General features: G+C 36.5%; 1 protein-coding gene across 1 annotated transcript in view; it reads right to left on the bottom strand.

Annotated features, from left to right (window-relative positions):
* Window positions 1-16,264, bottom strand: part of SLC30A9 (solute carrier family 30 member 9) — a 109,182-nt gene that overhangs the window by 19,611 nt on the left and 73,307 nt on the right. Inside the window, exons 10-15 of the mRNA XM_017854767.1 lie at window positions 11,797-11,852; window positions 8,897-9,032; window positions 6,658-6,697; window positions 5,394-5,465; window positions 4,506-4,613; window positions 1,029-1,194 (exon numbers count right to left, since the gene is read on the bottom strand). Of these exons, the coding sequence (XP_017710256.1) occupies window positions 1,029-1,194; window positions 4,506-4,613; window positions 5,394-5,465; window positions 6,658-6,697; window positions 8,897-9,032; window positions 11,797-11,852 (578 nt within the window). The remainder of the gene's footprint in view (window positions 1-1,028; window positions 1,195-4,505; window positions 4,614-5,393; window positions 5,466-6,657; window positions 6,698-8,896; window positions 9,033-11,796; window positions 11,853-16,264) is intronic.

Here is a 16,264-nt window from a genome sequence, read left to right as displayed (position 1 = left end):
CCATCAGAGAAATGCAAATCAAAACCACAATGAGATACCATCTCACACCAGTTAGAATGGCAATCATTAAAAAGTCAGGAAACGACAGGTGCTGGAGAGGATGTGGAGAAATAAGAACACTTTTACACTGTTGGTGGGACCGTAAACTAGTTCAACCATTGTGGAAGACAGGGTGGCGATTCCTCAAGGATCTAAAACTAGAAATACCATTTAACCCAGCCATCCCATTATGGGGTATATACCCAAAGGATTATAAGTCATGCTGCTATAAAGACACATGCACCCATATGTTTACTGTGGCACTATTCACAATAGCAAAGATTTGGAAACACCCCACATGTCCATCAATGATAGACTGGATTAAGAAAATGTGGCACATATACACCATGGAATACTATGCAGCCATAAAAAAGGATGAGTTCATGTCCTCTGTAGGGACATGGATGAAGCTGGAAACCATCATTCTCAGCAAACTATCGCAAGGACAGAAAACCAAACACCGCATGTTCTCACTCATAGGTGGGAATTGAACAAAGAGAACCCTTGGACACAGGAAGGGAAACATGACACACTGGGGCCTGTCATGGGGTCGAGGGAGAGGGATAGCATTGGGGGATATACCTAATGTAAATGACGAGTTAATGGGTGCAGCACACCAACATGGAACATGTATACATATGTAACAAACCTGCACATTGTGCACATGTACCCTAGAACTTAAAGTATAATAATAAAAAAATAAATAAAAAAAGAAGACAACTACTTTGCAAACTTCTATCCTCATTATATCAACTTACTGTTCCTTATTCTAAAAATTAGAAGTATAGAAAATTTAAAAGGAAACTTACAAGGAGTTTCCTAAGTGTATTCCTTTTTCATTCCAGGATTATAATTCTGAAAAGTTACAGACTAAAAAGTTCTGAAGACCAGGAATCCAAAACTTCCTCTGGAAGTATTTACAAACAAAGCATTTCTGTTTTTAAATATGTTTTTGTAAGCCTTAACAGGATTACTGGAATAAGGCTGACCTTACTGATGGGTCATTCTCCAGGAGTTCAGTGAGCCGTTGTACTTGTTCTGGCTGGATGGACCGCCCTAAGAGTGCTTCTGTGTTAGTGTAGATGAGGAATGCTGAGACCACGCCTAATAAGGTGCCCACACCCAAAGAACCTAGGCTGTCATACAGTGGATTGCCTAAATAAAGCACATAAAAAAAATCAATAAATTAACATTTTATATTATTTCAGTGAACTTTATAGAGAGCAAAGAACCAGAACCGGAAATCAAGGCACTTGAAATTTATTCCTAATTTCTTTAATTACTTCCTTTAATGACTCCTAATAGTTTTAATATATTTTAATATACTACAAAATGAGGATGCTACAACTTGCTTCCATAAGAGCATTATGTGACATAATTAAGATCTACTTGTACCTGTCATTACATATGTGAAGTTTCTGAGCACAGACACCAATACAAAAAAATGACATAATGAGGAGTCCATTTCTTTTAGATGTATCAGTAGCACTTTTCCTACACCAGACAGACAAAATAACAGTAAAATCAAAAGCTGAAAGAAACCATTTTCTGTGTCTTCTTCCTACTAATGTTCTGTAAGAGAATTAAGCCCTACAGAAAATCATATGGGTGACTCTCTTCTCATCCAACCAAGGATGATATATAGCTAGTATCATTCTAGATACAAAGGGAAGAACTTAATTCATTACATGCCGTAGGTGCCTCAATGTGGTACTTCTCAAAGTGTGGTTCCTGGACCAGCAGCATCACTTGAAAACTTGGTAGAAAAGCAGATTCTCAGACCTCATTTCAGGCCTCTGAATAAAAAATTCTGGATGTGGGTTTCAGCATTCTGTGTTTCCCCAAGCCCTGCAGGTGATTCTGATTCTAATATTTGCCTTAGGTTGTCAGGGCTTCTCTCCCAGAACCAATGAGAAAGGCTGATTTATCATCTATGAATGTATAAGTAATATTTATATAACAGACACCAATAAATACATTTTAAATCTTTATAATAAATTTTACACACGGCTTTTATGACTACAAGTCTTTTTATTCCAAAGATGAAATGTCATCAATATATTTAACTCTTTTAATGCTTGACAAAACATATATTTTGCTAAGCTATAACACTAAAAAGCAAACTCATTTATCTATACTAAGTGTTAAAAATGATCCACTTGTAAAACATTATCCATTAGAAGTTTTGTAATTATAGAGCTCAAAATCAAATACTGCTCTTTAGAAATCCAAATTTAAAGTTATTTTTATTTAAATATATAAATTCATGTACTCTTACAGAAATCACAGGAATATTAGCTGAAAGAAAATACCTTTTAAAGAAAACTTTTATGTCTTGGCATGTTATTTAATTTGAATAAATTAGCTAATTAAGAAAATTTAATTCATGTAAAATACATTACATAGTTTTGTAAGTTTGATCTGACTGGTTTCTGTTATTATGTAAAAGAAAATAAATTATTCAAAGTTGAATTCTGCATCAAGTCACACTTTTCTCAAGCCTAAAATTTTGCTAGTAATTTATGTTCAAAAACAGTCTAAAACTAAATGGTCAACCAGAAAAGCAATCAATACTTTTACAAATATTTTGGATCACAATAAACATCAGAGAATGCTGGTTTGGTCTTAAAATGCACACTCAGAATGAGAAAGAAGTATTCATATTTCAGACTATTTGAAGAAACCCTGCAGAATTGTGGAAGCTTGTCACCTAAAATTATTTTAAATATGTAAGGACAAATACAGAAGAATGGAAGAAGTTCCTTTCCAAGAGAATTCCAACTTCATAAATTGAGTCTTTTCATGCTAAATGGTTCTTTGTTTTAGAAAATAAAAATAAAATAGAATTTCTGTCTTTTCATTTACCTGTATTGTATTGGCCCTCAAAACACTTAATTAGCTACCAAAATGAGGACAGAACCAACTTAAAGAAAGAGGAAGGCAACAGTAGTTATTATTGGCATTAAGGGTGGAAAAAGACAAATGAACAAGAGCCACAATATATGGTAAGTCCTCATTTATGTTGTCAATAGTTTCTTAGAACTGCGACTTTATAGGGAACAACATATGACAAAACCAATTTTACCATAAGCTAACCAATACAAACAACAGTTGAGGTCTGGCGGGGCGCAGTGGCTCATGCCTGTAATCCCAACACTTTGGAAGGCCAAGGTGGGAGGATCACCCGAGGTCGGGAGTTTCAGATCAGCCTGACCAATATGGAGAAAACCCGTTTCTACTAAAAATACAAAACTAGCTGGGTGTGGTGGCGCATGCCTCTAATCCCAGCTACTCGGGAGGCTGAGGCAGGAGAATCGCTTCAACCCGGGAGGTGGAGGTTGCAGTGAGCCGAGATCGCGCCATTGCACTCCAGCCTAGGCAACAAGAGCAAAATTCCGTCTCAAAAAAAAAAAAAAAAAAAAGAGTTAAGTTCCTATGGCATATTTCTGGTCACAAAAACATTACTCAACTTCTAAGACCCAAAACATGTCTAATATTGAACACCAAAATAAATGTGGGCTATAAGTACATTTTAAAAAATTAATGAAAACGATGTAAAATAAGTATTTACCCAATTTTTGGTGAATCAGTGAGTATCGGCAATAGTGGTGGTGGTGGGTTAAATCAAAGAATAAAGTTTGCAAAGTGAAAATTGTAAGGAACACCTATTACCACCACATAATTCAAAAACAAACAACCACAACCATGGGGGCTTGCTGAGCGCTTTCATACATCAGTTATTGTCCTCTATCTGTCTGGCTATCACCTACTTGAGCCTATCCTAGCAGCTCATGACACAAGAAGGAACCAGACCTGGCCAGGATGCCATCCCATGGCAGGCCACACTTACACACACCCCCACACTCACTCAGAATGGGACTATTTAGACACCCCAGTTCACTGACCATGCACAGCATTGTGATGTGGGAGGTAGTCGGAGTGTCCAAAGAAAACCCACGCAGGTAAAGGGAGAATGAACAAACTCCACAGAGATGGTGGCCTCAGTTAGGAATTGTTATTTTTCGCAACAACATTATAACAAAATCAAGTTGAACAAAACAATGTTATTTTAGGATCTATGTATATTTGTTTGGAACTTTAGAGTTTATTAAAATTCATCTTTTCTTAATAAACCTATGAGGTTACCAAGGCAAATATTATCCACACTTTTATAGGTAAATAAAAAGTTCACAGTGACTGCACAATTTTTAAAGTCACAGCTAGAAAGACTTACAGCATTACAGAAATCCTCTACAAATAGCCTTATTTCTAATTTAGAGACATTTTTAATTCAAATAAACCTGAATACTTCTGCTGACCAAATCTTATACAAGTCAGTGATTAGTATGGAATTAATATTTAACAATTTATTGGTTTAATATTATTCAATGATATAAGAGAAAATTCCCACATATTAGAGAATTATTTAAGTAGGACAAATCACCTGTAATTTAAGAAATATTTACCTGTTATAGAAGTAAGGCCCATGCAAGTGGCAGCTATTATAACTCCCAAGACTGCAGCAGTATCCTCCAATAATATCACATTTGTACTAGGATCACGACTTTCCATTACTTAGTCATTGGGGAAGAGACAAGAAAAATAAATTTCTAAAATTTTAACTTGATCTTACCAGGTAACATTTTAATAAGTATCCATTTAAAATCAAGATATAAATTAAGATAAAAGTGTATGAGAGATTATGATTTTAAAAACCTTGTTCAGGCCGGGCGCTGTGGCTCAAGCCTGTAATCCCAGCACTTTGGGAGGCTGAGACGGGCGGATCACGAGGTCAGGAGATCGAGACCATCCTGGCTAACACGGTGAAACCCCGTCTCTACTAAAAAAAAAATACAAAAAAACTAGCCGGGCGACGTGGTGGGCGCCTGTAGTCCCAGCTACTTGGGAGGCTGAGGCAGGAGAATGGCATAAACCCAGGAGGCGGGGCTTGCAGTGAGCTGAGATCTGGCCATTGCACTCCAGCCTGGGTGGCAGAGCGAGACCCCGTCTCAAAAAAAAAAAAAAAAAAAAAAAATTGTTCAATGCAAACATAATTTCTTGGCTTAAATGTCAACAATAACTGATACATAAAGTTAAATTACTTTCTCAAGTTATTTAACCATATAAAGAAATACCTTAGTTCACTTAAGTCAAATCCAAATATAAAGTATCCATGTTCAAATTTCTACACTACTTTTCTTTTTAATAAGGGCTGAAAGATATGTAGGAGCCACATAGGGATGATATTTAGACATGTTTTGTACATATCTATTAGGAACAAAGCAATAACAGTATTAAGTAATTTTAAGCAAATAAGGGAGGTGAAATAAACACCTGGTTTCTAAAATACATACCATACTTGTAAAATGTCATTCCTTTGGCCCGAGCATTCCTACGAAGCTCATTTACAGCAACAAGAAGTGTTGCTAAAAGAAAAGCATTCATATCAGCAAGACAGAAACTTCATGCCTCCAAACTTTAAAGATGGCATCTCAAAAGATAAACAAATAAGCACAACATTTTAAAACTAGGGTTGGCAATAAGGAAAAGTTCTATGTTAATTAGTTGTTATCAATTAATCATTATAATAAAATGAACCCCATAATTCTAAACCATAATAATTAAATACAATTACTAATAACAACAGCTTTAGTTTATTGAAGAGCTGCTATTTGGCAGCACCACACTAACCACAATCATTTTTGAGCCTCCCAATCTTTTGAGACAGGTGGTGTTATAACCATTTTACAGACTTTCAAAGATGAGGGGCCCCATAAACATATACAGTTAGGATCTGTCAATAAAAAATAATCTTAATTTTAAAAATAGATGAAGGGAACATCATACACAGAAAGTTACAATGTTTCAGAAGTAAACATGAGCACAGCAGTGAATCAGGCAGTTTTATACTGATATTAGCAGTTCTCTGTCATCATACTGCTATAGCTGTGTATTTCAAAAACGTTGAAATATTTGTATCACAAGAGCCTGGCTTCTTCTGATGAACACTCTTAAGTGCAAATTTGTTAAAGTTCAGTTTAGTTATGCTTTTTATATTCGCTTTCAAATGTTTTGAGTATTATGATACTCAAAAACGAAACATACTTTCCCTTTAAAATAAGTAAAATAATTATTTATCCAATTTTTAGTGAATCAGCAAGTAACGGCAACAGTAGTGGTATTGGGTTCAATCAAGGAATAATGTTTACAAAGTGAAAATTGTAAGGAACACCTCTTACCACCACATAGTTTAAAAATAACCATAAATATGGTGGGCTTGCTAAGCACTTTCATGCCACATCAGTTATTGTCCTGCATCTATCTGACTGTCACCTACTTGAGCCTATCCTAGCAGCTCAGGACACAAGAAGAAACGAGCCCTGGCCAGGATGTCATCCCATGGCAGGGCGCACTTACACACACCCCCACAGCTATCCATTACAGAAACAACCACAGTACATCATACAAAGACTTTACTCCCTAAAAGTAGAGAAAGCTTAGATGACTATTCCCACACTTACTTTTCTTTAATCAACAGAACTTAGCAAACTCTAATATGAACAGTTGAATACATATTACTATATTAAGAATAGAGACATACTTTGTGACAGCACATACCTCCTTCAGATACTAATGATCCTGCTAAAATACAATATGCCTAGAAAAGAAATATTAAAACAAAGCATAAATTAAGTACTTCCCATCACAATTGTTCATACAGAAAGTCCGTAATGTCTAAAACAAAAACATGAATTCAAATCTAAGCCAGACAATAAGGTTACTCATGGAAAACAACTCAAATGAGAACAATGAGATATGAACTCAAATATTTGATATCAGAGGTTCTAGACACCAGATACAGTAAGATCCACATCCAAACTCAAGTAACTTCTAGATTTTGCTTGGATGCCTAACACCAAGAAAATCCTGATTCAGAAAGGTAAGTAGTTACAAACAGTAACCAATTTTTGGTTTTTTGGTAACACCACATTCCCTGCAATTCCAGGACACTCTTCAATTAAAGATGGTAAGAAAAGCTTTAGCCTGGGGTGTGTTAAAAAAAAAAAAAAAAAAAAAAAAAAAGTTAACCTAGCAACACATTTTTTTTATTTTAATGAAATTCAAATCAAACATCTACAGAATTTTCAACAATGTTTAGAACCCTAGGCTTTCCTAAAATAGAGATCTGAAAACTTTGAACATAGTCCAACACTATTTTAAAAAGGGCGATAGTCTAATGGAAACCCCATTTAGTTACTGAAAGGCACAAGAGCTTTTAGAAGTTTTAAAACTTATACACAACTGAAAATTTAACTAATTACCTAATCTCTAACTCCAGAGACTGCTTTGCCTCTATAAAGTGACGCTGAACAAATTAGAAGAATGCTAGGACAAAGAAGTACCCACAAAGTGGCCAAATCTTTTCAGAATGGAGGAAATACATTTCTTTCTTTTAATGATATGAAATGTATTATGGTAAGAAACTAGTCAATTAAAACTATAGAAAACTAAAGAAAAACAAATAAGCCTAGTTTAATGGGCTTGTTATTAAGTAGATTTGCATGATATAACAATATATTAAAAAACTAGACAGAATGATTCTGTCTAGTTCTGACTACAACCCAAAATAGAGAAGAAAATAGGTGCAAGTATCCCCGCAATCCAAAAGGAAGTGTTATACCATCTATTCAGGCCTTGCACAGAAGGTAGCCCAAACCTGGGGCCTCTACCCACTAGACTACATTCTAGTCCGCATCCTCTAGACAACATAAGAAAAGTTGAAATTGAGGAGGCCAAAAATGAAGATTTCTTTGGTGAAAGCTGTTGATGTGTGTACCCTGGATATCGGATATCACAGCAAACTGTCTGATGAATACCTGAGTGATACATCCATATGCAAGCCTACTAACTGATACTGGCTGTACCAGCAGAGTAGATCACTGTGCTTGAGAAAAAACCTGTACTCCCACAGAAAGTGTGTTAAACATGTCTGTTTTAACACACAGGTCCCTAGGAGTCTTTCATAAGGAGATCAACTGCTCAAAGGGCATTCTTTCCAAATGCAAGACCACTTCAGCACTGTCTGGAACTACACCATGAGATGCAGAAGCTGAGAGGGTATGCTATGTGACCAATTTGGGCAGCCATAGCCAGAGCAGCCAAGCAGGGTAATCTCCAAGAAGTGCCCAAGAAAAAAAAAAAAAGACAGCTTTAAACATCTACAAAGGCCAGAGGAAACCAATGCAAAATAACATTGTACTCAGTAAAGTAGTATGTTTTTAATCCCCTATCCCAACCTTCAACACTGCCTAGGGAATAGGAGAGAGGAGCAGAAGCCCTAGAGGGGATCATACGGGTGATCACCCTGCTATCCTCCCATCACCCTGCTATCCTCCCATTCCCCCAGTGCAGGCTTCCTACCTGAAGGAAGCCCAGGATGAGGGAAAATAGAAACTTTAACTTTAAATATAGTTCCAACTTAAGACAATTACATGGGTCTGGATATTTTAATTACTGAAATGAGATTATTCTTGGGACCAAAAGTGAACAGAGGTTTTCTTGTTCTTCAACAGTAACTGGAGAAATTAATGGAACTGCCCAAGATTTTAACCAAGGAACAGGGCTTGATAATCGGTACCTACAGAGATCCTGTTCAACATCATTGAATCTTATGGATTTAGAGGTTATGTCCAGTCACGTTCTAAAAAATAAACTACAGATACATAATCCTATATTACACAGTCAAGAAGGTATATGTCATTCCCCTTCTTTAACACCAATATGACAAAGGCCTTCTACTGTACACAATCACTAAGTCATAAAGACATCAAAATTGAGGAGAAAAAAAGAGGATTACCCATAGAAGGGATTCTATTGGTTGAGGATGAAGCAATCCCATGACTCCATGGTACCAAGATAGTCCCGCACCCATCATGAAAATACCAACACCACTAATTAGCGAAGAAATATAGCGCATATTTGAAAATCCGTACCTGAAAAATAGAAAAGAATATAGTTCACAAGAAATACAAATGGTTTCTTTTAAAATATTGACCTTAATAGGAAAATGAAAAAGACTAAGAATATCAAGATGTTATCATTTTATATTTCAGTAAGATGTTAAGTGCCAAACTTGAAAAGCAATATGGAAAGTGGAAAAAACCTGTAAGATCTTTGAAAATACATAAAAATAAAGTGAATACCATCTAATTCAGCTTTTTTCTGATCTCTTTTCCAAATAGCTTATTTTGATTTAGAGAGCTACTTTACTATTGTGTACCACAGATCCTGGTAAAATTAATCTTTTAAAAAATGCATTCAGATGTTTAATGAACAGGGTAACATTTAAATTTCCCTGTAATGTAGCTTCTAATTGAATATTTCCATCTTTTTGTGCAGCCAGTCTATGATTTATATTACCTATAATTTGATGCTGGATACAGAAGTTTACAACACATAATTTATTGCTGGTTCTGAACGGGTTAGCACACAGCAACTTTCAACTATTACTAGAACTAAGATCTTCAGTTTTCTGGGTGTTTTCATGATGTTAAAATCTTGATTATTTTTCAAGCATGCTTTATCAATATGTATATTATTTTGTATTATTGTAAGTTCTGACACAATACTTAGTATTAAAGGTGTTCAAAAATATATTAATAACATACTAGAGGAGGAAAAGAATCACTCATTAATAAAAATATTTCCTGGAAAATTTAGTCCCAAACCCAAACTGAGTGGGACTCTTCTGAGAAATACAAATTTAAACAAGAATTCTTTTTTTTTTTTTGAGATGGAGTTTCACTCTTGTTGCCCAGGCGGGAGTGCCATGGTGTGATCTTGGCTCACTGCAACCTCCGCGATTCTCCCACCTCAGTCTCCCAAGTAGCTGGGATTACAGGCATGCGCCAGCACGCCCAGCTAATTTTGTATTTTTAGTAGAGACGGGGATTCTCCATGTTGGTCAGGCTGGTCTCGAACTCTGAACCTCAAGCGATCTGCCCACCTCGGTCTCCCAAAGTGCTGGGATTACAGGCGTGGGCCACTGCACCCGCCTTTTTTTTTTTTTTTTTTTTTTTTTTGAGACAGAGTTTTACTCTTGTTGCACAGGCTGGAGTGCAATGCCGCGATCTTGGCTCACTGCAACCTCTGTCTCCTGGGTTCAAGCAACTCTCCTGCCTCAGCCTTCTGAGTAGCTGGAATTACAGGCATGTGCCACCACGCCCAGCTAATTTTTCGTATTTTTAATAGAGATGGGGTTTCTCCATGTTGGTCAGGCTGGTCTCGAACTCCCGACCTTAGGTAATCCACCTGCCACAGCCTCCCAAAGTGCTGGGATTACAGGCGTAAGCCACTGCACCCAGCTTTAAACAAGAATTCTTAATCAAACTGCTCTTGGAATTCCTTTTCGCAAAGATGTAATCCTGCCATGGAAGTAATTCCCAGTTTATAGATGTGACAATGTGACAATCAGCTCACTCAGAAAAATTTACTTTCTTCTAAAGTTTCCTCCCAAAGTAATATAGAATATATATTTACGTTAAAGTAAATTAAGATCTAAAATAAATGGTATTACTTACACTTTAGGTGATTTCAAGGAATTATTAACTTCTTATTGAAAATTTTAATTATATAGATCTAAACTGTCCAATATGACGAGCCACAAGCCACATGTGGCAATTTAAATTTAAATAAATTAAAACTAAATATAGTTTAAAATTTAGTTCTTCAGTTGTACTGGCCACATTTCACGTGCTCAATAGTTACATGTAGTCAGCTACTACCATACTGGACAGATATAAAATATTTTCATCATTGCAGAAAATTCTGTTGGGCAGCACTAAAGTAGACTATAAAAATACCTTGAGAAGAAATCTTCACAACCGAAAATGTAAAATTTGTACCTTCTGTTTTTAAATCTTTTGTATATAAAACTTGCCAAGAAAAAAAAATTTTTTCTTAAGATGGTAAAATACTGTAATGATGTGTAATTAACACACTAGAGAGCTATTCTCTATACCAGCTTATTGATAGTTACAAAACATTCAAATATATTATTTATAGGAAAACAGTAGTATTGCTTTCAAGAAAAGAAAGGCATTTCTAAAGAACAGAGGTAGACTCCTTTACAGAAATAAAAGTGCATTTTGGCCTTAAGATTTATCAAATTATATTACTGAAGCTAGTCTTAAAATGATGCTTGTGGAATTCAAAAGAGGTTATGTTAACAGAAGCAATAGAAAAAAAATCTCTGTATCAAATAATGGCTATGATTCAAAATAATACATTCTAAAAAGTATACTCACTTTACAAATAAATAATTCTGATATATTCACAAAATACTATTTCCAAATCACAACAGGAAGATTAAAATACGTGTGTATGTAATAGAAGTTACCATCAAAATTTTAGATTGGGCAGCCTATGAGTCTAAATCTAGAATATATGTTTCCTTGGACCAAAATAAAACAGACTTCTAAGATCAAAATATGTGCTTTATTATTATCAAATATGGAGAAAACAAGATCTCCATGCTGTGCTACAAAGCATAAAAATAACTTAAACTCCATTTTGAAATTATACCTTGAATTTACTTTGACACAGTGGTAAGTTCTGCATTTTAGATACTATAGTGGAAGAAATGACCAAATCTTTAACAAACTGCAGGTACATAAATGGCAGGAGATTTCTGAAATTTAGTTATTTCAATGACTTATTGCCAAAACAAACAAAAACAAAATAAGGCAATGTCCTTACGGATGAGAAGGATCTGGTGTTTGAACAGACTTACGGATGCCCAATGCTAGTAAACCCTATGAAGAAGAAGAAAAAAAGGTGAATAATCATTAGCAAGATGGAGAGTATAATATGGTAAAGCCACTGTGGAGGGTGCAGGCTGACAATGACAAAGAAACACTCAACATATGCATGTCCAATGGCCCAGCAATTCTGGTTTCTAGCACTTACCTTAGAAAAATAAAGATGAACTCAAAGGGGTTCAAAACACCATTGTTTATAAAGATGAGAAACATGAAAGCAACCTAAAAAAAATCCATCAATTGGGAATGACAAAATAAATGATAAACCATATATTACTTCTACAGTAGGTTAAAAAAATAGGGTTAGAGAAGAGCTTTCTATACTGACACGGATAAAGCTCCTAGACATACCATTAAGTAGAAGAAGAGAAAAAAGCAAGTTAGGAACAGTATGTACAGTACAGAACTTATGCTTTGTAGTTTTTATAAACTAGATATAATGTAAAGCACAAAAAAGGTTAAAAAGAACAAGCATGTAACTATGTTTATATCTCTGAAGAGAGGCAAAATTAAGGTAGCCTGTAATATTTGACTTTTTACAGGAAGAATAACTTGCATAGCTGTACAAGTAAAAGATAATAAAAACTTTAAACTATATATATTGTATATGGGCACATACATTTCTATTAAAGCTGCAAAACCATGCACAGGAATTATATATCACATTCTTTTCTTTCCTTCCTTTCTTACTCGCTCTCCTCTGTCTCACTTGCCTTCATCATTTCTTCCTTCTTTCTTTCATTTCCACTTAGGTGGTTTTTAAAGTTTTGTCCTTTGTTAAAGAGTTATCCACTGGAACTTCTCAATAGCATTATGCTTGTCCCTATTAAGTTCTTTTCATCCAAATCTGATGTGAATCTAGAAGTCACATCATAAGACTACCTTATTAGAACTATTTGATAAAAATACAAAGTCTCTGAGTGAATTCCCTATGTAATTTTAGTTGATTAATCTGAGGCTTTTCCTTTTTTCAGCATCATATCAAATAATCAGATAAGTAAAGTTTCTAGATAATGACTTCTTCATAGATGACGTTTCCCTTAGGTTCCAAGAAATTTAATAGAAACATTTTTTCTAATAAAAAAATAGAGATTAAACAAACTTGAAAATATTAATACAAATATATTTTTAGGTCTTAATATTGGAAATCCTATCCTAAATACACAGAAATTATTCCTAAATACACAGAATATTATAAGCTTTTACCAATGGATTCCATGGGAAAAGGGAGCAAACCACCTAAAATATACATGATTTTTCAGGGAATTAAACTAAGAGAATAAGAGTAAATTCAAAGGAAGATATAACTCTCTTACACCCTGTTATGGTTTGGCTGTGTCCCCACCCAAATCTCATCTTCAATTCCCACATGTTGTGGGACCTGGTAGGAGGTAACTGAATCATGGGGGCAGGTCTTTCCCTTGCTGTTCTTGTGCTAGTGAATACGTCTTATGAGATCTGATGGTTTTAAAAAAAGGAGTTTCCTTGCACAAGCTCTCTTCTCTTGTCTTGCCACCACGTGTACGTGCCTTTCACCTTCTGCCATGATTGTGAGGCTTCCCTAGCCATGTGAAATTGTAAGTCCATTAAACTTCTTTTTTTTTTGTAAATTGCCCAGTCTTGGGTATGTCTTTATCAGCAACATGAAAACAGAATAATACAGTAAATTGGTACCAGCAGAGTGGGGTGCTGCTCTATATACCCGAAAATGTGGAATCAACTTTGGAACTGGGTAACAGGCAGGGGTTGGAACAGTTTGGAGGGTTCAGAAAAAGATAGGAAAACGTGAGAAAGTTTGGAATTTCCTACAGACTTGTTGAATGACTCTGCCCAAAATGCTGACAGCGACATGGACAATAAAGTCCAGGCTGAGGTGGTCTCAGATGGAAATGAGGAACTTGTTGGAAACTGCAGCAAAGGTGACTCTTGTTATGTTTTAATCAAAGAGACTGGTAGCATTTTGCCCCTGCCCTAGAGATTTGTGGAACTTTGAACTTGAGAGAGATGCTTTAGAGTGTCTAGCGGGAGAAATTTCTAAGCAGCAAAGCATTCAAGAGGTGATTTGTGTGCTATTAAAGGAATTCAGTTTTTTTGTTTTTTGTTTTTTTTTTGAGGCAAAGTCTCACTGTTGCCAGGCTGGAGTGCAGTGGCACGATCTTGGCTTACTACAACCTCTGCCTCCCAGGTTCAAGCGATTACCCTGCCTCAGACTCCCAAGTAACTGGGAATATAGGCAAGCACCACCACGCCCAGTTAATTTTTGTATTTTTAGTAGAGACAGGGTTTCACCATGTTGGCCAGGATGGTCTCGATTTCTTCACCTCATGATCCACCCACCTCAGCCTCCCAAAGTGCTGGGATTACAGGCATGAGCCACCATGCCCAGCCCAGGCATTTACTTTTAAAATGGAAACAGCATAAAAGTTTCAAAAATTTGCAGCCTTATAATTCGATAGAAAAGAAAATCCCATATTCTGAGGAGAAATTCAAGCCAGCTGCAGAAATTTGCGTAAGTAATGAGGAGCTGAATGTTCATCACCAAGAAAAGGGGGAACATGTCTCTAGGACATGTCAGAGACCTTTGTGGCAGCTCTTTGAATCACAGGCCTGGAGGTTTAGGAAGAAAAAGTGGTTTTGTAGGCTGGGCCTAGGGTCCCTCTGCTGTGTGCAGTCTGGGAACTTAGTGCCTTGCATCCCAGCTGCTCCAGCTGTGACTAAAAGGGCCAAGGTACAGCTCCAGCTATTGCTTTAGAAGGTGGAAGCCCCAAGCCATGGCAGCTTCGACGTGGTGTTGGGCCTGTGGGTGCACAGAAGTCAAGAAGTAAGGTTTGGAAATCTCAGAGGATATATGGGAAACACCTGGATGCCCAGGCAGAAGTTTGCTACAAGGGCGGGACTCTCATGGACAACCTCTGCTAGGGCAGTGCTTAAGAGAAATGTGGGGTCAGGGCCCCCACACAGAATCCCTACTGGGGCACCACCTAGCGGAGCTGTGAGCAGAGGGCCACTGCCCTCCATACCCCAGAATGATAGATCCACTGACAGCTTGCACAGTCCACCTGGAAAAGCCACAGACACTCAATGCCAGCCCCTGAAAGCAGCCATGAGGCGGCTACATCCTGCAAAGCTACAGACGCGGAGCTGCCCAAGGCTGTGGGAGCCCATCTTTTGCATCAGCATGACTTGGAGGTGAGACATGGAGTCAAAGGAGATCATTTTGGAGCTTTAAGAATTGACTGCCCCTCTGGATTTTGGACTTGCATGGGGCCTGTAGCCCCTTTGTTTTGGCCAATGTCTCCCTTTTGGAATGGCTATTATTTACCCAATGCCTGTACCTTCATTGTATCCAGGAAGTAACTAACCTGCTTTTGATTTTACAGGTTCATAGGCAGAAGGGACTTGCCTTGTCTTGGATGACACTTTGGATGGACTTTTGAGTTAATGCTGAAATGAGTTAAGACTTTGGGGGACTGTTAGGAAGGCATGAGTGGTTTTGAAATGTGAGGACATGAGATTCAGGAGGGGCTAGGGGCAGAAAGATATGGTTCGGCTGTGTCCCCACCCAAATCTCTTCTTGAATTCACATATGTTGTGGGAGGGACCTAGTGGGAGGTAATTGAATCATGGGGGCGAGTCTTTCCTGTGCTGTTCTCGTGAGAATAAGTCTCATGAGATCTGATGGTTTTAAAAAGGGTAGTTTCCCTGCACAAGCTGTCTTCTCTTGTCTGCTGACATGTGAGACCTGTCTTTCACCTTCCACTGTGATTGTGAGGCTGCCCTAACCACAATTAAACTTCTTTTTTTGTAAATTGCCTGGTCTTGGATATGTTTTTATCAGCAGCGTGAAAATGGACTAATATACACCTGTACATTAAAAGTGACAGTCATTATTAATTCACATTATGTGTATATATGTATACATAGATATATATTTTTATTATTTTAAAACTATTCAATAAACATTCAATTATTTTAAAAATCCTTAATATTCAGTTGGCTATGCAATGAAGTGTGAGATACCGTCAACTATTTTATAAACTGAATATGGACCATATTTATTAGTTCTAACAAAAATGAGACCACCCCTACCAGTTCTCCTTAAAAGGTAAGATAGAGGAGGGATTGCATTGGGGAGTTATACATGATATAAATGATGAATTGATGGGTGCTGACGAGTTGATGGGTGCAGCACACCAACATGGCACAAATATACATATGTAACAAACCTGCACATTATGCACATGTACCCTAGAACTTAAAAGTATAATAAAAAATAAATAAATAAATAAATAAAAAATAAAAAAAAAAAAGGTAAGATAGAATCAGTTATATTTGATATGTATCCTTCCAGACCTTTTTCTACACATTTACAACATAATCTCTATTAGTTACATATATATAACCTA

Source organism: Rhinopithecus bieti, unplaced genomic scaffold (genome assembly GCF_001698545.2).
Source record: "Rhinopithecus bieti isolate Rb0 unplaced genomic scaffold, ASM169854v2 scaffold_2339, whole genome shotgun sequence".
NCBI classification, from domain to species: Eukaryota; Metazoa; Chordata; class Mammalia; order Primates; family Cercopithecidae; genus Rhinopithecus; species Rhinopithecus bieti.
This window is presented reverse-complemented; position numbering and strand designations above follow the sequence as displayed.